At 44.4% G+C, this 23,937-nt stretch overlaps 1 protein-coding gene across 2 annotated transcripts in view; it reads left to right on the top strand.

Moving 5' to 3' along the window:
* LOC311101341 (vasodilator-stimulated phosphoprotein-like) overlaps positions 1 to 23,770 on the top strand; it is a 33,228-nt gene extending 9,458 nt beyond the window's left edge. The window contains exons 2-14 of one of the 2 annotated variants that reach the window (XM_084142477.1): positions 4,571 to 4,742; positions 10,111 to 10,291; positions 10,482 to 10,548; positions 17,467 to 17,549; positions 17,689 to 17,933; positions 18,327 to 18,493; positions 18,654 to 18,705; positions 18,824 to 18,851; positions 18,971 to 19,016; positions 19,169 to 19,225; positions 21,905 to 21,974; positions 22,083 to 22,140; positions 22,308 to 23,770. In XM_084142477.1, the coding sequence (XP_083998603.1) occupies positions 4,571 to 4,742; positions 10,111 to 10,291; positions 10,482 to 10,548; positions 17,467 to 17,549; positions 17,689 to 17,933; positions 18,327 to 18,493; positions 18,654 to 18,705; positions 18,824 to 18,851; positions 18,971 to 19,016; positions 19,169 to 19,225; positions 21,905 to 21,974; positions 22,083 to 22,140; positions 22,308 to 22,345 (1,264 nt within the window). In that variant the 3' untranslated portion in view covers positions 22,346 to 23,770. The remainder of the gene's footprint in view (positions 1 to 4,570; positions 4,743 to 10,110; positions 10,292 to 10,481; positions 10,549 to 17,466; positions 17,550 to 17,688; positions 17,934 to 18,326; positions 18,494 to 18,653; positions 18,706 to 18,823; positions 18,852 to 18,970; positions 19,017 to 19,168; positions 19,226 to 21,904; positions 21,975 to 22,082; positions 22,141 to 22,307) is intronic. The other variant, XM_084142478.1, reaches the window with a different exon arrangement.
* Positions 23,771 to 23,937: the final 167 nt, after the last annotated feature.

Raw genomic sequence — 23,937 nt, 5'->3', positions numbered from 1 at the left:
GGCATACTTGCTGGGAAAGTTCAGATAGCTCTTCTGTTTCTGTGCCTACTGACCACGATCCACGTCTCTTTCCTCACCCTCTTCCCTCACACCGTTATGTCCCCAGCCAGGGACATCTTTATTTAATTTTTCTTTCTATCAATTTCCTCCTTTCTTCACGTACCTTACCTAACAAACATTTGGGTCAACAGTGGGCACATGAGTGGGTAAACTTGAAAGGGTGAGTTTGTGTATATGAATGAGCGTGTGTGTATTGTTCACTAGTCAGGCTGTCAACCCTTATTAGGCATTGCTGGGAGTAGGAAGTGGGCTGTGGCTACAGAGCTATGTCACAGGAAGTGGGAGATTGTGTCACGGGCTGGATAGATGGAGGGAGAGAGGCGACGTGGGAGAAGAGATGGATTAGGAGAGGATGGAAAAGGAGAGAAATTAGACATGCTTTCTGACAGTCTGCTCCCTCTCGCTCTCCCTGGTTCTCTTTTGCTCTCTCTCTCTCTCTCTGAGGGTCTTCACACTTACTACACTTTTCACAAAAATGCAGTCGGCTACACATATACTGCAATGTAAACTTGCGAACTTGTTGGGAAAGAGTAAGCAAGAAAGGCATTTCACTGTACTAGTGCACGTGACAATAACTTGAAGCTAGCTAGCAGGAGTTGGCTGTGTATTGTCAGCTAATTTAATGTGTAGGGACAAGAAAATAAACCCTTTTTATTTGTCTGCACATGGTTGTGGATTGTTGCATTACTCAAGAGTGGAATATGGTTTTGTTGCATTATTCAGTATTGTAATGTGTTTTAGAAGAAAAGTTGCTCAGATTGTTAAATAGTTTGTGCTTACTGGCTAGTGGCTACTGTGATATTTACGGTCAATTTGAGCTGCGGACCAAGAATGTTGTGTTGCCAGCCGCAATGAAAGGTAAGGCAAAGATGTAATGTGAATTGAAAAGTAGAAATCTATTTCTCCACTCCGCTCCTCAGACTCATCTCTCATAGTGGGAATGGAGCCTCTCTCACTCACTCACTCACTCAGCCTTGTCTGGTGGTCAGGGACTTCCCCTGTATGTGTGACTAGGGGAGTGTGTGAGCCTTGATATGAGCCAGAGCATCGGGGAGGCCCTCACAATCTGTGTCTGTCAGTGTCACCCTGCCAACACCATGTCACCATGCCTGGCTCTAGTCAGTGACACCTGTATGTCAGTGCCACTGCATATAAGCCTACTTGCACAACACTGCAGTCCTCTCCTATAGACCGGTTTGTATTTCCTGTAGTCTCTAAAGTTGGTTTAATTTCTCTTATAGACCAGGGGCTACGAAAGTGCCCAGGTTTGTATTAGCTGGTACATTTTCCTAAGAACAGGTTGCATTTCTAGTGTTATTTTGCTGTCTGTGGGACTTAATGCAAAGCTGCCCCAGGAGCCTGCATGGCAGTCAGCTATCTGTAGGGGCTCTCCCTGTGGGTGGGTGGGAGGAGATGTTGATGTAGTGCAGGTGGAAGGTTCCAGATCCTCCTCTGTCGGAACACGGCAAAGCTTCCGGTCTTTGTCAGCCTCTTGTTGTTCCCAAACAATCTTATTTTGGATCAAACCAATCTCTCCTCTCGTCATAAAATTTGCCGTTTAATGGGTCGTTCCATGAAAAGAGTGCCTTTTGCGTCCCTTTTGATATTTTAAGTAGAAATTGTGGACCAATATTGAATTTTAAAAGCCTGTTATATTGAATGAAGTGCATTTTAACATAGACCACATGGAGAATTCAATAAATATGATTTTAAATATGAATAAAGACTTGCTAAAGTGTATCATCTGTGACTTCTTCTTTTTTTAAGCCCTAGTTATTTTGTTGCTATGACAAAGTAATTTCTGATGATTATTATTTATTTAATGTGATTAGTGATTCATTTACGTCTGTCCCTCGTTTTAAGGTCAACCATGTTATGTGAACTGAACTCTTGTTTTAATATGGTGAAAGGATTCCTTAAAAACAAATCGTAGTGTAAAAGCAGGTGAGCTGGTTCTATTCTTTTTGGCTGTTTTGTGGTGGAAAACTGAGCTGGTCGAGTATTACACGTCAACCCTGTTACCCATAGAGGAGGCTAGAATTTTTAAAATAATTTAAACATTTTTGTGAAGCTTGCATTCAATTGGCACTCCCTGTTGCAAACAAGCTTCCATTCCCCCTGTCACAAGGGGATTCATGACTGATTTAAGATGAAATCGTCAACTCTTACATTCAACCCTGTTACTTTATTTGGAGCTTAATAGGCACTTACTATAGTCATTTTTAATTGAATGTCTTGAGATGGGAAAACATGTTTTTATGAAATTGAACATTTCAACTGCTCCATTTTTTATGACAGAATGTTAAAATTAGGTGAAATCTATCTAAAGATTTTTTTTTTAACCAACTTACACTTCTCAAAAGGTACCGAATTGGTTGAATGACTCTACTGCATTCCTGCTCTCTTTTTCTCCTTGTCTCTCTATCCTTGTCTGTCTGGTCTGTTTCTCCTACTCTTCCTCCATCTCTTCCCACACTGACTTTCACTCTTTCATACACGCACTAACATCTGGTAAATGCATCAGTGCATATACAGTTGAAGTCGGAAGTTTACATACACTTAGGTTGGAGTCATTAAAACTCAATTTTCAACCACTCTACAAATGTCTTGTTAACAAACTATAGTTTTGGCTAGTCGGTTAGGACATCTACGCATGACACAAGTAATTTTTATTTTAAGATGACTGTGCCTTTTAAACAGCTTGGAAAATTCCAGAAAATGTAGTCATGGCTTTTGAAGCTTCTGATAGGCTAATTGACATCATTTGAGTCAATTGGAGGTGTACCTGTGGATGTATTTCTAAGCCTACCTTCAAATTCAGTGCCCCTTTGCTTGACATCATGGGAAAATCAAAAGAAATCAGCCAAGACCTCAGAAAAAAAATTGTAGACCTCCACAAGTCTGGTTCATCCTTGGGAGCAATTTCCAAAAGCCTGAAGGTACCACGTTCATCTGTACAAACAATAGTACGCAAGTATAAACACCATGGGACCACGCAGCCGTCATACCACTCAGGAAGGAGACACGTTCTGTCTCCTAGAGATGAACGTACTTTGGTGTGAAAAGTGCAAATCAATCCCAGAACAACAGCAAAGGACCTTGTGAAAATGCTGGAGGAAACAGGTACACAAGTATCTATATCCACAGTAAAACTAGTCTATATCGACATAACCTGAAAGGCCGCTCAGCAAGGAAGAAGCCACTGCTCCAAAACCGCCATAAAAGAGCCAGACTACGGTTTGCAACTGCACATGGGGACAAAGATCGTACTTTTTGGAGAAATGTCCTCTGGTCTGATGAAACAAAAATAGATCTGTTTGGCCATAATGACCATCGTTATGTTTGGAGGAAAAAGGGGGTTACTTGCAAGCCGAAGAACACCATCCCAACCGTGAAGCACGGGGGTGGCAGCATCATGCTGTGGGGGTGCTTTGCTGCAAGAGGGACTGGTGCACTTCACAAAATAGATGAGGAAGGAAAATTATGTGGATATATTGAAGCAACATCTCAAGACATCTGTCAGGAAGTTAAAGCTTGGTCGCAAATGGGTCTTCCAAATGGACAATGACCCCAAGCACACTTCCAAAGTTGTGCCAAAATGGCTTAAGGACAACAAAGTCAAGGTATTGGAGTGGCCATCACAAAGCCCTGACCTCAATCCTATAGAAAATGTGTGGGCAGAACTGAAAAAGCGTGCGCGAGCAAGGAGGCCTACAAACCTGACTCAGTTACACCAGCCAGCTCTGTCAGGAGGAATGGCCCAAAATTCACCCAACTTATTGTGGGAAGCTTGTGGAAGGCTACCCGAAATGTTTGACCCAACATTTCACATTCTTAAAATAAAGTGGTGATCCTAACTGATTTAAGACAGGGAATTTTTACTAGGATTTAATGTCAGGAATTGTGAAAAACTGAGTTTAAATGTATTTGGCTAAGGCATATGTAAACTTCCGACTTCAACTGTATTCTCATAATACACATGTCAAGGGAAGACCTAAACTTAGACTAAACACTAAATGGCCTGCTGATTGTGCTGAAGAGACACCATTCAATATGGCGTATTACCTGTTGCTTCCTCCCTTCATTAAGAGTGTATTGAGCTGGCTTGCATCAGTGCTCGGGGTCCATTGACAGCCATTGTGTGACATTGGTTGGGTGAGTTTGAACAGAGCAACTGGACGATAGCCTGTATGGACTGGCTCAACTCTCAGGCATGTCTTGTTTATGGCAGCGTGTGACCTAGCTAATTTTTCTGATTATTTCTCTCCCCCTCTAACCTCCCTGTCCTGTCTTCTCCCCTCCCTCTCTCCCTACACCACTGTACTCCACCATACTTGCCCCTGGTTCCCTCCTCCCTTCTCCATCATTAACCCCTCCCCCAACAGCATCCCTTCTTCTCCTTGCCCCCTTTCTATCTCACACTATCTCTATCAATTCAACTCAATAAGCTTTTTTTGCATAATAAATCATTACATTGTACAATAACTCTCTTTCTCTGTCTCTCCCTTAGTGAGTCCAGTATATGCCAGGCTCGGGCCACGGTGATGATCTATGATGATGCGGATAAGAAGTGGCTCTCGGCAGGAACAGGGCCTCAGGTCTTCAGCAGGGTCCAGATCTACCACAACCCCTCCACTAACGCCTTCAGAGTGGTGGGACGCAAGATGCAGACAGATCAACAGGTTGTGTGTGTGTGTGTGTGTGTGCGTGCGTGCGTGCACGTCTATATTTACATTATCTATGACTATGGGTTAAAGTGTGTGTGAATGCATGTTTCACTGATTGTGTGTGTGTTTGGTCTTGTGTGATGTTGTACATCAACAGCTGCACACCTCTAGTACCAACAAGCCCTGCCAGCTGTAGAACTGTGAATCAGCCCTTTCTCCACCTGTGGCCATGTGCAGGCAGACTAACACCCACTAACTTCCTCTGTGATGCAAGCACAGACACCCTACCACAGGTTCTCTGTGCTGGGTCAACGAGCTGTATTCTGTCTCCTATAGTTCACCCATCAGGGCCAGCAGGCTAGTACGGGCCTGGGTGGCACGGAGCACATGGGGCCTATCAATACTTACACCTCCTGTACTGTCACAGCTTTAACAATAGAACAAGACAAACAACACTATATATACTGAACAAAAATATAAATGCAACATGTAAAGTGTTGGTCCCATGTTGCATTTATATATTTTTATATATTTTTTAGGCGACGTGGCTGGGTAATATCTAACAATTTCACAACATATACCCAATACACACAAATCTAAGTAAGGAATGGAATTAAGAATATATACATATATGGATTAACAATGACAGAGCGGCATGGACTAAGATACAGTAGAATATTATAGAATACAGTATATACATATGAGATGAGTAATGCAAGATAAGTAAACATTATTAAAGTGACTAGTGTTCCATTTCTTAAAGTGGCCAGTGATTTCTATAGGCAGCAGCAGCCTCTAATGTGCTAGTGATGGCTATTTAACAGTCTGATGGCCTTGAGACAGAAGCAGTTTTTCAGTCTCTCAGTCCCAGCTTTGATGCACCTGTACTGACCTCGCCTTCTGGATGATAGCGGGGTGAACAGGCAGTGGCTCGGGTGGTTGATGTCCTTGATGATCTTTTTGGCCTTCCTGTGACATCGGGTGCTGTATGTGTCCTGGAGGGCGGGTAGTTTGCCCCCGGTAATGCGTTCGGCAGACCGCACTACCCTCTGGAGAGCCTTGCGGTTGCGGTCGGTGCAGACAGGATGCTCTCAATTGTGTATCTGTAAAAGTTTGTGAGGGTTTTAGGTGCCAATCCAAATTTCTTCAGCCTCCTGAGGTTGAAGAGGCTCTGTTGCGCCTTCTTCACCACACTGTCTGCGTGGTGGACCATTTCAGTTTGTCAGTGATGTGTATGCCAAGGACCTTGAAGCTTTCCACCTTCCCCACTGCGGTCCCGTCAATGTGGATAGGGGGGTGCACCCTCTGCTGTTTCCTGAAGTCCACAATCATCTCCTTTTTGTTTTGTTGACGTTGAGTGTGAGGTTATTTTCCTGGCACCACACTCCCAGAGCCCTCACCTCCTCCCTGTAGGCTGTCTCGTCATTGTTGGTAATCAAGCCTACTACTGTTGTGTCATCTGCAAACTTGATGATTGAGTTGGAGGCGTGCTTGGCCACGCAGTCATGGGTGAAAAGGGAGTACAGGAGGGGGCTGAGCACGCACCCTTGTGGGGCCCCAGTGTTGAGGATCAGCGAAGTGGAGATGTTGTTCCCTACCTTCACCACCTGGGGGCGGCCCATCAGGAAGTCTTGGACCCAGTTGCACAGGGCAGGGTTCAGACCCAGGGCCTCGAGCTTAATGATGAGCTTGGAGGGTACTATGGTGTTGAATGCTGAGCTATAGTCAATGAACAGCATTCTTACATAGGTATTCCTCTTGTCCAGATGGGATAGGGCAGTGTGCAGTGTGATGGCGATTGCATCGTCTGTTGTTCAATTGGGGCGGTAAGCAAATTGAAGTGGGTCTTAGGGTGACCGGTAAGGTAGAGGTGATATGATCCTTTACTAGTCTCTCAAAGCACTTCATGATGACAGAGGTGAGTGCTACGGGGCGATAGTCATTTAGTACAGTTACCTTTGCTTTCTTGGGTACAGGAACAATGGTGGCCATCTTGAAGCATGTGGGGACAGCAGACTGGGATAGATTGTATATGTCCGTAAACACACCAGCCAGCTGGTCTGGGCGTGCTCTGAGGACGCAGCTAGAGATGCCGTCTGGGCCGGCAGCCTTGCGGGGGTTAACATGCTTAAATGACTTAACCACGTCGGCCACGGAGAAGGAAAGCCCACAGTCCTTGGTAATGGGCCGCGTCAGTGGCACTGTGTTATCCTCAAAGCGGGCAAAGAAGGTGTTTAGCTTGTCTGGAAACAAGACGTCGGTGTCGGCGATGTGGCTGGTTTTCCTTTTGTAGTCCGTGATTGTCTGTAGACCCTGCCACATACGTCTCGTGTCTGAGACGTTGAATGGCAACTCCACTTTGTCTCTATACTGATGTTTTGCCTGTTTAATTGCCTTGCGGAGTGAATAGCTACACTGTTTGTATTCCGCCATATTCCCAGTCACCTTGCCATGGTTAAATGCGCTGGTTTGCGCTTTCAGTTTTGCGCGAATGCTGCCATCTATCCACCGTTTCTGGTTAGGGTAGGTTTTAATAGTCACAGTGGGCACAACATCTACTATAAACTTCCTGATAAACTCAGTCAATGTTTCAGTGTATTCGTTGAAATAATTTTTGCAAGCTACCCGGAACTTATCCCAGTCTGCGTGATCAAAACAATCTTGAAGTGTGGATTCCGATTGGTCAGACCAGCGTTGAATAGTCCTTAGCACGGGTACTTCCTGTTTTAGTTTCTGCCTATAGGAATGGAGTCGTGGTCAGATTTGCCGAAAGGAGGGCGGGGGAGGGCCTTATAAGCATCCCGGAAGTTAGAGTAGAAATGGTCGAACTTTAGCAGCCCGAGTACAACAGTCGATATGTTGATAGAACTTCGGCAGCCTAGTCCTCAAATTTGCTTTGTTAAAATCCCCAGCTACAATAAATGCAGCCTCAGGATATGTGGTTTCTTTGAGGGCTTGGTATTGGCTTGAGGGGGGGGATATACACGGCCGTGACTATAACCGAAGAAAATTATCTTGGGAGATAATACGGTCGGCATTTGATTGTGAGGTATTCTAGGTCGGGTAAACAAAAGGACTTGAGTTACTGTATGTTACTACAATTACACCATGAGTCGTTAATCATGAAATACACACCTCTGCCCTTCTGCTTCCCGGAGAAATATTTATTTCTGTCTGCGCGATGAACTGAGAACCCATCTGGCTGGACCGATTTCGACAAAATATCCAGAGAGAGACATGTTTTCGTGAAACAAAGTATATTACAGGTCCTGATGTCTCTCTGGAAATAAATCCTTGCCCTGAGCTCATCGACTTTGTTATCAAAAGACTGAACTTTAGCGGGTAGTATGCGCGCCTCCTAAGTCGAACCTGCAGGCCGCTTCGAGTGCCTCTCCTCCGCCGGCGACGTTTTGGGTTAGCCGCTGGAATCAGTTCAATTGCCCTGGGGAGAGCAAACAAAGGATCTGCTCCGGGAAAGTCGTATTCCTGGTCGTAATGCTGGTAGTTCTGGTGAGTTACTGCCGCTATGATATCCAATAGTTTTTCCCGGCTGTATGTAATGATACAAAACACTCTGAGCTAATAATGTAAAAAATAATACATAAAAAAACAAAATAGAAAAGTTTCCTAAGATCTAGTCGTGAGGCCACTATCTTCGTCGGCGCTACCATAAGCACCTCCATTGTTTTAGAGCATTTGGCAGTATGTCCAACTGGCCTCACAGCCACAGACCACGTGTAACCTCCCGAGTGGTGCAGTGGTCTAAGGCACTGCATCGCAGTGCTAGCTGTGCCACTAGGGATCCTGGTTCGAAACCAGGCTCTGTCGTAGCCGGCCGCGACCGGGAGACCCATGGGGCGGCGCACAATTGGCCCAGCGTCGTCCAGGGGAGGGGAGGGAATGGCCGGCAGGGATGTAGCTCAGTTGGTAGAGCATGGCGTTTGCAACGACAGGGTTGTGGGTTTGATTCCCACGGGGGGCCAGTATGAAAAATGTTTATAATGTATGCACTCACTAACTGTAAGTCGCTCTGGATAAGAGCGTCTGCTAAATGACTAAAATGTCAAATGTAACCACGCCAGCCCAGGACCTCCACATCCGGCTTCTTCACCTGCGGGATCATCTGAGGCCAGCCACCCGGATAGCTGATTAAACTGAGGAATATTTCTGTCTGTAATAAAGCCCTTTTGTATTGAAAACTGATTGGCTGGGCCTGGCTCCCCAGTGGGTGGGCCTGTGCCCTCCCAGGCCCACCCATTGCTGCGCCCCTGCCCAGTCATGTGAAATCTATAGATTAGGGCCTAATGAATTGATTTAAATGGACTGATTTCCTTATATGAACTGTAACTCAGTAAAGTCGTTGAAATTGTTGCATTTATATTTTTGTTCAGTATAGATACAGTATCTCACCACCCCATCCCCCTCTATCTCTTCCCCCTCTCCCTCTATCTCTCCGTATCATCCTCTCATTAAACATCCAGTCGCCTGAGTGTACCCCATAGATGTATCTTAAAGTGGAGTATGTTTCCTGAGAGGTAGTTGGCCAGCTCAACCACTTCCTGTGACAATTATGGATGCCTTCCCCCTCTCTCCATCTCTGTTGCCTCTCTCTGTGTTTGTGTCTCTCCCTCCCCTTCGTTCTCTCTTGCTCTCTCGCTCTCTCTCTTTCTCTCTGAGTATCTCTGTCCCCTCTCTCTGTGTCTGTGTCTCCCTCTCTTTCTCTCTCTCTCTCCCCGAGTATCTATATCCCCTCCCTCTGTGTCTGCGTCTCTCTCTCTAACTCCCTGACTCTTTTGGCGCGGGGAGTTTAGGCACTCGCTCGCTCCTCCGCTCTGTGGAATTCAGGGATTGTAAAACAGAAACGATGCATCAGCACATTCAGACTGAGTCACTCAAACCCAGAGCACCGTGGCTTGTATTGAATCACCAGGCTGGTGCCATCTGCTGGACTGATATAGACCTAGGGTGCATTTCTCTTGTCCAAGCTGGCTTCCTCTCCATGATCTGAAAGCACAGGCTGAGTGCAATATGAAAAAAGCTTTCAATTAGGGAAGATGGAGGAGAGGAGACCATGCCACATTAGACTGAGATGCACCCTAAACACTAACACTTAGGGCTGGGTGATATATCGTGTATACCGGAATGGATCCACATACCGGTATGGATTTTTATCACTGAGTGTTTGTATTAATGTCTAATATTTCCATTACCAATGTAGTTTCTTCCATACAACATGAGTAAAGACCGTTCACTTCTCTAAAATCTACAGTTTGTCCATTTCAACTATACAGATCATCACCTTGTTTCTTGATAAAGAAGTGGTATCCATGATATGCCAATGTTGGGAGTGTCATGTCTTGACTCCGACCCCCTTCTCTCTAAGGTGGTGATTAACTGTCCGATTGTGAAAGGCCTGAAGTACAATGAGGCCACGCCCAACTTCCACCAGTGGCGGGACGCGCGGCAGGTGTGGGGGCTCAACTTCGGCAGTAAGGAGGATGCCGCCCTCTTCGCCAACGGAATGGCCCACACACTGGAAGTGCTCAACTCCCTGGCAGACGCAGGTACTATTAGAATGGATCGTACATGCAGCCTCAACATACATGACAACATGCTTTGCAATACCTAAAGGCACAGCACTGTCTGAGAAAGAATTTAGAGAGATGCATGTGTGGAAACATGAGCATGGCTTGCATTTCACAGCTTTCTTCTTAAGTCATACTAAGAAAATCTCTTTCCCCTCTCTATCTCCAGGTTATGCTACCCTCCCCCGCCCAGTGTCAAATGGACCCTCCCCAGAGGAGCTGGAACAGCAGCGGAGGTACCAAGTGTGGGATATCTGGGGTGGGGTGGGGAGGGGGGAGAACAGTACACTCACCTTTACTACCAGATTGAGTTGTAATTAAGGGTCAATACAAGTATCAAGACAAGACAGCTTCGTATGACCAGAGTCCCACTGACCTGGTTTTACATAACCACACATGCACACTGACTCAAAGGATTTATCGGCATTAGCCTTACGCCGCTTAGCCCTCAGCCAGCCTCTTGAGGTCATAGGTTGAAAAGCTAAAGAAGGTCAACTCCTCTTTGACATCGAAATCCATTCTTTCCCACCAACTCCTCTCCCTGTGGACCCCATACTCGCCAAGGATACGCCCATCTTTACCCCTAATCTCATTTAGTCTAATGGGCAATATGACACACTGGGGAGGCTCTGGGATAGGCTGCCGAGTTTGTCCGTCAAATGGTGGTAGTAATGGTCACAGATATGAGTGTCAAGCTGGTGCCAACGGAGAAGACCGACATCTTACGAGTTCCAACTCCTTTGCTATATAGTGACTTTTATCGTGTATATATTTCCTTTTATTTGTACAGAAAGTTCATACTATTATCACATATGACCGCCAAGCACTTCTGGACATCAGATTGACAGTTACTAACCTCGATTTTGACTTCAAATACGACTTCAACTCCGACTCAGCTGTTCCACTGTTCATACCGGACCCTATTACCGTTGTTCCATGGGCTACCAAAATGCTGCAGGCGTAGACACGGGAGACGAGGCGGAGTTCTGGTAAAATTGAGGCGAATAGAAAACCGAACGGCGCTCCCCTCCGTTTTATTGGCAAATGTCCAGTCACTCAAGAAAAAGATGGGAGACTCTTGAACGAAGCTCATCCATCAGAGAGACTTGAAAAGCTGCAATATGTCTTACTGAAACGTGGCTGGATGATGACGCTATGCACGTAGTACTCGGTGGATTCTCCATGCAGCGGCAGGATCGGACGGTGGCTTCGGGGAAGTCGAAAGGAAGTGGAGTGTTTTTTCATAAATAACAACTGGTGTGCTGCTTCAAGTGTGAAGGAAATCTTTAGCTTTTGCTCACCTGATATAGAATACCTCATGGTAAGCTACAGACCATTTGATCTACCAAGAGTTCTCATCTGTAATTATCATGGCTGTCTACATCCCTCCGCAAGCAAACACCACTCTGGCACTCAACGAACTGTATGGGGCCATAAACAAAAAAGAAACCGCTCACCCAGAGGCAGCGTTTCTGGTGGGCAGAGACTTTAACGCGGGGAGACATAAACCTGTCCTACCTCACTTCTACCAACATGTAACCAGCGCCACTAGGGGCGTTATAACTCTAGACCACTTTTATTCTACCCACAGAAGTGCATACAAGGCCCTCCCTCGTCCTCACTTCGGCAAATTTGACCATGACTTCATTCTCCTGCTTCTTTTTTACAAACAAAAGCTCAAACAGAAGTACCAGTGATGCGCTCAATATGAAAGTGGTCGGATGAAGCAGACGCGAGGCTACAAGACTGTTTTGCTAGTACAGACTGGGATATGTTCCGGGATTCATCCAATAGCATTGACGTGTTTACCACAACAGTCACGGGCTTCATCAATAAGTGCCTAGACGATGTCGTCCCCACAGTGACTATAAGAACATATCCATACCATAAACCATGGATTACAGGCAATATCCACGCTGGGCTATAGCTACCCGCTTACAAGGAACAGGACACAGACATGGACGCATACAAGAAAGCCCACTACGACCTCTGACGAGACATCAAACATGCAAAAGGACAATATAGGATAAAGGTGGAATCCTATTACACCGGCTCCAACGCTCGTCGTATGTGGCAGGGCTTGCAGACGATAACGGATTACAAAAGGAAACCCAGCCATGAGTTGCCCAGCGACGCAGAACTCCCAAACGAGTTAAATACCTTTTTTATGCTCATTTCGAGGCATATAACACTGTGCCTTGCGTGAAAGCCCCTGTTTTCCGGATGACTGTGTGATCTCGCTCTCCGTGGCTGATGTGAGCAAAATGTTTAAACAGGTTAACAAACACAAGGCTGCCGAGCCAGTCGGAATACCAGGGGATGTTCTCAAAGCATGCGCAGACCAGCTTGCAAGTGTCTTCACAGACATTTTGAATCTCTCCTTGTCCCAGTCTGTAATCCCAACATGTTTCAAGTTGACCACCATTGTCTCTGTTCCCAAGAGCTCTAAGGTATCCTGCCTAAATGACTATCGCCCTGTAGCACTCACATCTGTAATGATGAAGTGCTTTGAAAGGCTGGTCATGACACACATCAACACCATCATTCCAGACACCCTAGACCCACTCAAATTCACATACTGCCCCAACAGATCCACAGATTACGCAATCTCAATTGAACTTTACACTGCCGTCTCCCACCTGGATAAGAGGGGAAATAACTGTGAGAATGCTGTTCATAGACTACAGCTCAGCATTCAACACCATAGTCTCCTCCAAGCTCATCACCAAGCCAAGGACCCTGAGACTGAACCCCTCCCTCTGCAACTGGATCCTGGACTTCCTGACTGGCCGGCCCCAGGTGGTGAGGGTAGGTAACAACACCTCCACCACGCTGACCCTCAACATGGGGGTCCCTCAGGGGTGTGTGCTTCGTCCCCTCCTGTACTCCCTGTTCACCCACGACTGCGTGTCCACCATCATCAAGTTTACTGACGACACGATGGTGGTAGGCCTGATCACCGATGGCGATGAGACTTAGCAATGTGGTGCCAGGTCAACAACCTCTCTCCCCTCAACGTCAGCAAGACAAAGGAGCTGATCATGGACTACAGGAGAAAGAGAGCAGAGCACGCCCCCATCCACATTGACGGGGCTGTTGTGGATTGGGTCGAGAGCTTCAAGTTCCTTAGCGTCCACATCACTAAGGACTTAACATAGTACACACACCCGCCCAGTCGTGAAGAGGGCACGACAGCGCCTCTTCCCACTCAGGAGGCTGAAAAGATTTGGCATGGGCCCTCGGATCCTCAAAAAGTTCTACAGCTGCACCATTGAGAGCATTCAGACTGGTTGCATCACCGCTTGGTATGGCAAATGCAACGCCCTTGACCGCAAAGCACTACAGAGGGTGGTGCGGACAGCCCAGTACATCACTGGGGCGTTGCATTTGTACATCACTGGGGCGTTGCATTTGTACATCACTGGGGCGTTGCATGGTGTGTACCATATACAGTGAGGGGGAAAAAGTATTTGATCCCCTGCTGAGTTTGTACGTTTGCCCACTGACAAAGACATGATCAGTCTATAATTTTAATGGTAGGTTTATTTGAACAGTGAGAGACAGAATAACAACAAAACAATCCAGAAAAACGCATGTCAAAAATGTTATGAATTGATTTGGATTTTAATGAGGGAAATAAGTATTTTACCCCTCTGCAAAACATGACATAGTACTTGGTGGCAAAACCCTTGTTGGCAATCACAGAGGTCAGACGTTTCTTGTAGTTGGCCACCAGGTTTGCACACATCTCAGGAGGGATTTTGTCCCACTCCTCTTTGCAGATCTTCTCCAAGTCATTAAGGTTTTGAGGCTGATGTTTGGCAACTCGAACCTTCAGCTCACTCCACAGATGTTCTATGGGATTAAGGTCTGGAGACTGGCTAGGCCACTCCAGGACCTTAATGTGCTTTTTCTTGAGCCACTCCTTTGTTGCCTTGGCCGTGTGTTTTGGTCATTGTCATGCTGGAATACCCATCCACGACCCATTTTCAATGCCCTGGCTGTACCCAAGATTTGACGGTACATGGCGCCGTCCATCGTCCCTTTGATGCAGTGAAGTTGTCCTGTCCCCTTAGCAGAAAAACACCCCCAAAGCATAATGTTTCCACCTCCATGTTTGACGGTGGGGATGGTGTTCTTGGGGTCATAGGCAGCATTCCTCCTCCTCCAAACACGGCGAGTTAAGTTGATGCCAAAGAGCTCGATTTTGGTCTCATCTGACCACAACACTTTCACCCAGTTCTCCTCTGAATCATTCAGATGTTCATTGGCAAACTTCAGACGGGCCTGTATATGTGCTTTCTAGAGCAGGGGGACCTTGCGGGCGCTGCAGGATTTCAGTCCTTCACGGCGTAGTGTGTTACCAATTGTTTTCTTGGTGACTATGGTCCCAGCTGCCTTGATCATTGACAAGATCCTCCCGTGTAGTTCTGGGCTGATTCCTCACCTTTCTTACGATCATTGCAACTCCACGAGGTGAGATCTTGCATGGAGCCCCAGGCCAAGGGAGATTGACAGTTATTTTGTGTTCCTTCCATTTGCGAATAATCTCACCAACTGTTGTCACCTTCTCACCAAGCTGCTTGGCGATGGTCTTGTAGCCCATTCCAGCCTTGTGTAGGTCTACAATCTTGTCCCTGACATCCTTGGAGAGCTCTTTGGTCTTGGCCATGGTGGAGAGTTTGGAATCTGATTTATTGATTGCTTCTGTGGACAGGTGTCTTTTATACAGGTAACAAACTGAGATTAGGAGCACTCCCTTTAAGAGTGTGCTCGTAATCTCAGCTCGTTACCTGTATAAATAACACCTGGGAGCCAGAAATCTTTCTGATTGAGAGGAGGTCATACTTATTTCCCTCATTATAATGCAAATCAATTTATAACATTTTTGACATGCGTTTTTCTGGATTTTTTTGTTGTTATTCTGTCTCTCACTGTTCAAATAAACCTACCATTAAAATTATAGACTGATCATTTCTTTGTCAGTGGGCAAACGTACAAAATCAGCAGGGGATCAAATACTTATTTCCCTCACTGTACACACCATATACACACACTACATTGTCACTCCCACACACATTCAGATACACTACATACGCACACACACACATAACACACGTTTACACTCATTTGCTGCTGCTACTCTGTTCTTTATTTTACTCGTATTATTATATATCCTGATGCCTAGTCACTTTACCCTGCCTGTACATACAGCATCTACCTCAAATAGCTCGTACCTCTGCACATTGATTTGGTACTGGTACTCCCTGTATGTAGCTCCATTCTTGTGTATTTTATTTTATTTCTCTTGTGTTACTATTTTATTTTTAAACTCTGCATCATTGTGAAGGGCTCATAAGTGTTGTGACGTGACTTTCACTAATATGATGACTGTTATTTATAAAATCAACTAACTACGTTTAATTGTTACTTGATTAAATTGATCATGTAACAATTAACTCATTAGGATTTGGGGCACCACGGAATAAGTTGTTTATAGAGTTACCATCTCCCGAATTAAACTCTAAAAGGTCTTTACCTATCACTATGTATAAAACAGTCAACGTATCAGTCATTACCTCTTATCAGTCATCATTCTGAATGGTCGCAGAATTCTTGGATCCGCAAGAACCCCAGCTTTACGTATGATTCAGCACTACACAAATTGGCTTAATTATTTATTTACTAGCTAACTAGTAAGGCTCTGATTGTCCACCAGAGGTCACAATGTCCTTCTTCTTTGTTCTGGCTTGTAGTTGAGTGTACTCAGAGCTGATACTCAGATGCACCAGTGATTGTCTGAGATGGGATTTTCTCCTTCCCCCTCGTGTGGTTAGTCAAAGTTCTAGATCACTTTACACGCACAGCTACAGACTGGCAATGTTCTGGTCTAGTGAGTTTATCTTTTTCACCTCGTGTTGAGATTCAAAGGTCTAACCATTTTAAGCTGTGTAGCCACAGCTCCACGCTTTCTGGTCTAATGTGAATTTCGTTACCAAGGCTTTTTATGCACTCTGGTGAAAGGGGCATTCCTACTTGCTGACACGGTCTCTGAGCTCACTCGGGGCGTGGCTACTGACTGCATAGCTTATATGAAAACCTATGATCTTGTTAGAAAACTAAAATCGCATTCCTATCTTACCAAAAATGCTTTCATCATTTTTCATTTCTTATACACAACATATTGGATGAAGACTTGCCAGATAGAATGTGTATAGTTTCCAAATTACAGTACTTTCTTGATACCATCCTTAATGACATCACAAAATAATAAACAATATGACATGATTATTCTTTAGATCGCCACTGACCATTCCCCACATTCTGATGTTGGAAATATTGATCCAGTGTTCACTTTTTGGACGTAAAAGTTTGCAAAAGTCTTCTGGAGTCAAAACACATTCCTTTACCAATACTGAGAGGCAATGGAGAGATTCCCCTCCTGCCTAATTTACAACCGAGTGTTAAGGTGTCAAAACCGGTCCAGCCCCCCTTCCCCTCTTCTGTGGGTGAGAGGGTCTGGTTGTTGTCAGCCATTTGCCAAGCTGACCTGAGGCCTTTGGATCCTCAGCCAGGAGAGTCATGATATAAGAAAACATTTCACAGTAAAGTCTACACCAGCCCTCAGTCAACCAACAGTGCTTTAAAGTGTGTGGCAGCAGCAGCTCTTGTGGGCGACAATGTGCTGGGGTAGGGGACCTGGAGTGACCCAGATTAGGGCTTCTTGGGGATTAGGGCTTCTTGGCCAGATGTGGACTTTAATTTCAGTGCTGGACTAATCAGGAGCTCCTTCACCAACCCAGCATGGCCGCATAGTCAGCACAATTTAATAACAAATATGCTCTTCAGTCTAACACTGCTCCAGAGCCATTTATCACAATTAGACAGTGCCCACTGGGATTGTTTGAAAATGGTTGTTGCTTTAATTAAAGAATTGCTGGTACAGTTCACTTGCCATGTCATTAGTGTGGAAAGATTAAAACCAAAATGTAATTTCTCTGCCAGGCCACCTCTGGCTGGATACCTCCTTTTCAGGGAGGATGTGGTAACTTCCCATTCAGCCCTTCACCAGATACAACTTTGTTATATTATTTGTGCCTCTTAATCTGTTGACTGTTTGGGTGTGTTAATCCCCATGAGTTTTGACCCTGTAGGCTGGAGCAGCAGAGGCTGGAACAGCAGGAGAGAGAGAGGCAGGAGTGGGAGAGACTGGAGAGAGAGAGACAAGCTGCAACAGGTCAGAGGCACCATCTTGTGTCAAACAGCCACACTGACAGCAATACAGTTAGCCTTTTTGAACAAAGCCATTATTTTTTTTTACCCATTCTCTGAACGTAGTATACTCTGTGACAGTCTCTTACCTTTTTTATTTTTAGTGCCCACTCCCCCGGCTCCACCGTTGGCCCCCCCAGCACCTCCGGGCCCTCCTCCACCCCCTGGCCCTCCTCAGTCTGGGCCACCTCCACCCCCTGGACCTCCTCCCCCAGGACCCCCGGCCGCAGGATCAGGACCCCCACCTGCCCCACCGCTGCCCTCCCCGGGAGGAGATGGGGGCCTAGGGGGAGGTGCAGGGGGCCTGGCGGCAGCCTTAGCCGGAGCCAAGCTCCGCAGAGTGGCCAAGGTGAGAGAGAGAAAAGAGAAAGAGTGGCCTCAGGATAAGAATTAGCATAACAATTGTTTTGTATCTGTTGTATCTATCTCCAAATTTATGCAACCACCATTCATTTCTGATTTGGACTTCAATGCCAATCATTTTGAATGCCGAGCCTCTCTGTTTTGTAGTGCTAGCTAGAGCTAAAGGTGGTGTAGCTCAGTTGGTAGAGCATGGCGTTTGCAACGCCAGGGTCGTGGGTTTGATTCCCACGGGGGGCCAGTATGAAAAAAAATAATGTATGCACTCACTAACTGTAAGTCGCTCTGGATAAGAGCGTCTGCTAAATGACTAAAATGTAAATGTAAAAATGTGTTGTGTCGATACTCTAACTGCTCCTGTGTCTTCTACTGCCCTCTGTAGGATGATAGTGGTAGTGGTGCTTTTGCTGCTGTTGCTGCTGCTGCTGCTTCTTCTGCTGCAGCACCGGCTGCCAAGCCTGATCAAAGCCGCACCAGTGCCTCCATCGGTGGTGGTGGTGGTGGAGGAGGAGGCCTGATGGGTGAGATGGCATCCATCCTGGCACGGAGGTAGGTGGCACTGAAGAGCGCACTCCTATAAATGAACAGATCCATACACCCCAGTCTAGAGCGCTGTGTATGCCCCTCTATGGCTCTGATCTGGCTTAGTGAATCTTTAAGTGTTGTATCACGCTCTTACTCTCCTTTTATGTCTGTCTGTCTTGTTCAGGAAAAAAATGGCAGACGGTGGGGCTAAGCCACCTGCTAAGACATCAGATAATGTAAGTATTTGTTCATTTATTGGCCAACTATGTTGTGAATACATAATTGAACAATTTCCATGTAGTCAGAAAACACTCAAGTTTGGCTGGTCTAACTCTGTTTCCTGTCTCCCTACAGGGTGACTCAGAGTCTCAAGGCCAAACTGGTGAGAACTGCGTGTGTCTGTGTGCCAGTCTCTGTTTTGTTTGTACCTAGGAAGACAAATCTGCTTAATATTTGACTTTTATATGGTTTTGATTTAAAATATGCCTGTCTCCTTTTTAGACACTCTTGGAAGAAGACCTTGGGAGAAATCAGCCACTATGCCCAGGTAAGGTTTCAGCTTCCTATGCTCTCTCTGTGTCTGTAGTAAGAGCAGCCTGTGTGGACGTATGCCAGTCTCAGAATTCAAAGAGGTGTGTGTGTGTGTTGATGAATTGGTTGCTTCCCATTCTAAGAGCAGAGTGTGTGTCTCACAAACAGGAATAATGTCATCTCCAAGAGCATGGACTCCACCTCTCCCTTGCCCCAGGGTCCCAGGTACAAAGTCGCTCCCATGACAAGAAAACAGGACTGATGCTTTCCTGCTCTCCCTAGCATACCGTCCCACTTCCCTTCTCTCTGTCAGGTCAACAGGGACACAGCTTCAGAGCGTGGTGCTGGGCCATTGTACTGTTGACAGCACCACCTAGTGGAATGCAGAAGGCTATGACTACTGTGACAGCCTTTATCATCTCTGCTCAAAAAGCTGCAGGATTCCATTCTGATATGTGAATTGATATTTATTTATTTTATTTGTATTTATTTATTTGCACCAAAGAAAACAAGTGATAGACAACAATACAGATACAAAAATATATGTATTTTTTAAACGGTGTGCAGGTGAGGTTGGTAGCCCAAGGGCTTATATGAAAGCCACACCACAAAAAAACTATATACAATACATAAGTACAAAAATAAAAAAGGTTTGTAAAAACAGATAACAAAACCTACTAATTATAAATGTATAAATTAATTGATCAGTAATCACGATGTTTAGATGTTTCAAATCAAATTTTATTTGTCACATTCACGTGTTTAGCAGATGTTATTGCGGGTGTAGCGAAAGGCTTGTGCTTCTAGCTCCGACAGTGCAGTAATATCTAACAAGTAATATCTAACAATTTCACAACATATACCCAATACACACAAATTTAAGTAAGGAATGAATTAAGAATATATACATATATGGACAAGCAATGACAGAGCGGCATGGACTAAGATATAGTAGAATATTATAGAATACAGTATATACATATGAGATGAGTAGTGCAAAATATGTAAACATTATTAAAGTGACTGTGTGTGAGTGTATGAGAGTTAGGCTATATGGAGGAGATTACTGGTTAGTCAGGCTGACCCCCAGTTTTCGCTTGAGGTTATTGAGGGATGATGTTTTGGCAATGTGAAGATAAGCATTTCAGAGTATGGTACCTCTATAACTGATAGAGAATTGACTATGTGAGTTGGGGCAGTGGGGAGGGTGAAGGTTATCTTGTGTTTATATAGATGGATTTCAGATTGAACCTGGAGGAATCCATTGTAGGGTTTAGGTAAACTGTCTGGGAGGTATGAGTATTTGTAGATGAAAGTGCATAATTGGCGTACATTAATGTCGTAAATAGACAAAGGTGCAGATGGAGCCAGGTAATTAGAGGAGGTGGCTAGTCTTGAGTAATTTGTGTAGGTAGGAGACGTGTACTGGCCCAGACAATATTACAGTAAATGAGACATGGGTAAATTAAACTATAGTATAGAGTTAGGAAGCAAGCTTGATGAACCAAACCACTAATCTTTCTGATGATACCAACAGATTTCATCACTTTGCTGCAGACAAATTGAGTATGATCTTTCCAGGATAACTTTTCATCAATTAGAACTCCAAGGAATCTAGTGGACTTCCATTTCATTCCCACCAATTGAGATTATGGCTCTTTTTTTATATTTTCTTATTCATACTAGTGAATATATTAAAGTTTAATTTTTTTAAACCATTTTAAAGATAATTTGTTTATCTGGAACCATTCAGAAAATTTGACCATGTCTGAGTTGGCTTCATTAATTAGTGAATAAATTGTTCTCTATCATAAACATAACTATATAGCCAATGATATGTATAATCATGAAAACTGTAATAATGCAATTTAGAAAGTAATATTTAATCATCAAACGCTTTGGATATATCTAAAAAGATGCCAAGAGAGTTTCAATGTTGTTCAGGGTTGTAAATAATTTTTCCACAAGTTGCAAAAGAGAGTAGTTTTTATGAAAACCATATTGGTGCTCATATAGACTACAGTGTTGAAACCATACTGGTGCTCATATAGAATACAGTGTTGCTTTAAATGTTTCAACTTTCTGTTATACACCAATTTTTCTAGGATTTTAGACAAACATGGTAGTACAGATATTGGGCGATAATTTGTAAAAGATCTTGGATCCCCAGATTTATAGAGGGGGATAACTTAGGCAATTTTCAAATCTTTAGGAACAATACCAGTTTGCATAGATTTGATGAAGATATACGTTAGAGGCTCAGTCGTCGAGGAAGACACTGATTTCACCAAAGAGGCACCAATCTCATCATGACCTGCTGCTGATATCTTTAAGTTACCAATTACCTCCAACTCCATTACATTAGGAGGATCAAACTGAAGCAGAGAAGGGAAATGCCCTTTAATGTAATCCAATGGATTTCCATCAGTTTTCTCTATTTCCTTTGACAGAGAGGAACCCACATTCACAAAACAGGATCACTATAGGTCTTATTTTCAACAATAAATTGAGATGGCATAGTTGTAATGGCTTTTTCTTATTCAACAGTTGATTGATGATTTTCCAAGTTGACTTTATATTATTTAAGGATTCTTGGAATTTGTTATCCCATGATGTAGTATAGAATGGAATGTTGTGTGTTTTGCCTGTCATTTCTGGACATGTTGGTGTGGTCAACAGTCAAATGTCATTGAAACTTTGAAAGCTAGCCTTGGGTTTTCCACAGAATGTGGTTTTGTATGTGTTGTGCTTCCTGAGGCCTCTTTGGCGGTGCTATGGTGATGGGTTGGATTGACAGCGTAGGTTGTCACAGTGACTGTTTGATCTTAATCAGTCTCTCCCTTTCTCTCTCTGCCTCCCCTACCCACTCGCTTTCTTTTCCCCCCATCGCCACACCTCATCCAGGGTGAAGCATGCAGGTGGTAGTAATGATGCTGGAGGTAGTGAAGAGACCGATATGGAGAGGATTAAACAGGTAAATATTATTTTCTGCTGCACCTCTAATGCCAAGACTAGTAAAGACATATAATCATATGCAATACTAAGACTGTAAATGATCAAATGTTTTGGTTGCTTCCTGCAGGAGATTCTTGACGAGATGCGAAAGGAGTTACAAAAAGTCAAGGAGGAGATAATCGGGGGTGAGACTGCAGATATTTGTTTTGGGCCACAACCATGTTTCACACAGAGACTGATCTAATGACATTTGTATAAAAGTCTAAAGTAAGTGGGGGGAAAAGAACAAAGGCACTACTTTTCTTTGTCAGATGTTGTATTGATTGTTTCTTGTCTCTCTCCTGTTCCACAGCCTTTATTGAGGAGCTACAGAAGAGGGGCTCCACATAGTTCTGCTAGAGTGGCGGGTGGAATGGATAGAGGAGGTTATGGCCCTGTATGGACCTCTCCCCTGTCACCCCCTCCAGTGTAGCCCAGGGATTTTTATTTCTCTCCCTCACACATTCTCACATTCACACACCTACATAACTGCACACGAAACGTACATGTTAACGCAGGGAACTGATTCACAACCACATTCAAACACAGGACTAGATCACCTGCTATCACCCCAGCTGCGATGACACCACCTCTCCTCGCACATCCCTTCTTGTATCCAACTTTTCCTTCATTTCATGAGAACCACTGCAGAGCACATAATCACGGCTGCTGTTGCTCTTACTCCTTGTCATGTACAGTTGTATCTCTCCCCCCATGTATCTGCCCCATAGAAATCCTGCTCCTACTCACTCCCTTCGTCAGACAGACCAGTGTTTTTACTGGGGTCTTCAGTATTCAGGGAAGAACATATCATTCATTCTTGTTACTTTAATGACAGAGTGGTTGGTTGGCTTTTGTAAGAATCCTCTTTAACCTGGCACAGCTTCAACCTCAAACACTGCCTTCAAATATAACATTTTAGATAACCCAAGACAACACAACATAGGCCTATCTTGAGAATGTGTGGTGACGGGAGGACACTACCAGATCGTTCAGGGACACCATGGTGGAGGGCTTTCATCCCCAGAACACACTACTTCCTGCAGGCCTGGTGCACAACAACAAGAGCTTATACTGCCCCACTGCCTTGAAGCAAGGTCTACCGCTCCCAAGTGGACTGCTCTGTCAATGGCCAAAAAAGAGACACTACACAAACTTCAATTCTACAGACTTGGATAAGTCAGAGGAAACATGCAAAGGGAATGTGATGGACTGCCCGGAGTGCCGTGAGGGAGAAGAGTGCTGTGGTTCTGAGCTATGGAGGGAATCCTAGTTCTTTCTGCATTACACTTGGCCCGGAGAAAGTATATTTTGTGCCACTTGCACTCTCATCTTTACCTTCTGCTCAAAATGAGACACTAATCATTGGCCATTGCAGTGGTCCTAAACTGTACTGTTTTTTCTTTTGTTTTCAGGTGTGTTTTCTAACTACATTGAAATATATAAATTAATAAAATGGCCATGACTAAGTCAATTAATTGGCCATGACCAACTGCCTTGGAGTGTGTGTATGTATGTATATGTGTATATATATATATATATACACACACATCTATATATATTTGTTTTGAGGGAAAATGTTAGCAAAACTGTGATGCTGTTTCTATTTTAATTGAGATGACTGGTGAATGGGGAATTGTTTTGATTGTTTTCTTTTTAAGATATGTTATTTTGGGTTACTGTTGTTTTTTTTTCTAATAGAGTATAAGCTTTTTACACTGAAATATAAATAAAACAACATAGAGACACTGGATTAAAGATGCCTTTAGTCAAATACAGCTGCTTCTTGTAATGCATCAGGGTCTTGGGTCTTTCCTTTTGTTGGTCTTTCTGTTGAAGCTCATTTAAATCCTTTTTAAACCTTAAATATTTTCAGGATATTCTGGCTGTCAATGCATTGAATGGAATGACGATGATGTGCATGTATTCAATATAGCTCAAAT

Source organism: Coregonus lavaretus (genome assembly GCF_964263955.1).
Source record: "Coregonus lavaretus genome assembly, chromosome: 26".
Classification (NCBI taxonomy): Eukaryota; Metazoa; Chordata; class Actinopteri; order Salmoniformes; family Salmonidae; genus Coregonus; species Coregonus lavaretus.
Note: the sequence above shows the minus strand (reverse complement) of the source record. Positions and strands in the feature narration are given on the sequence as shown.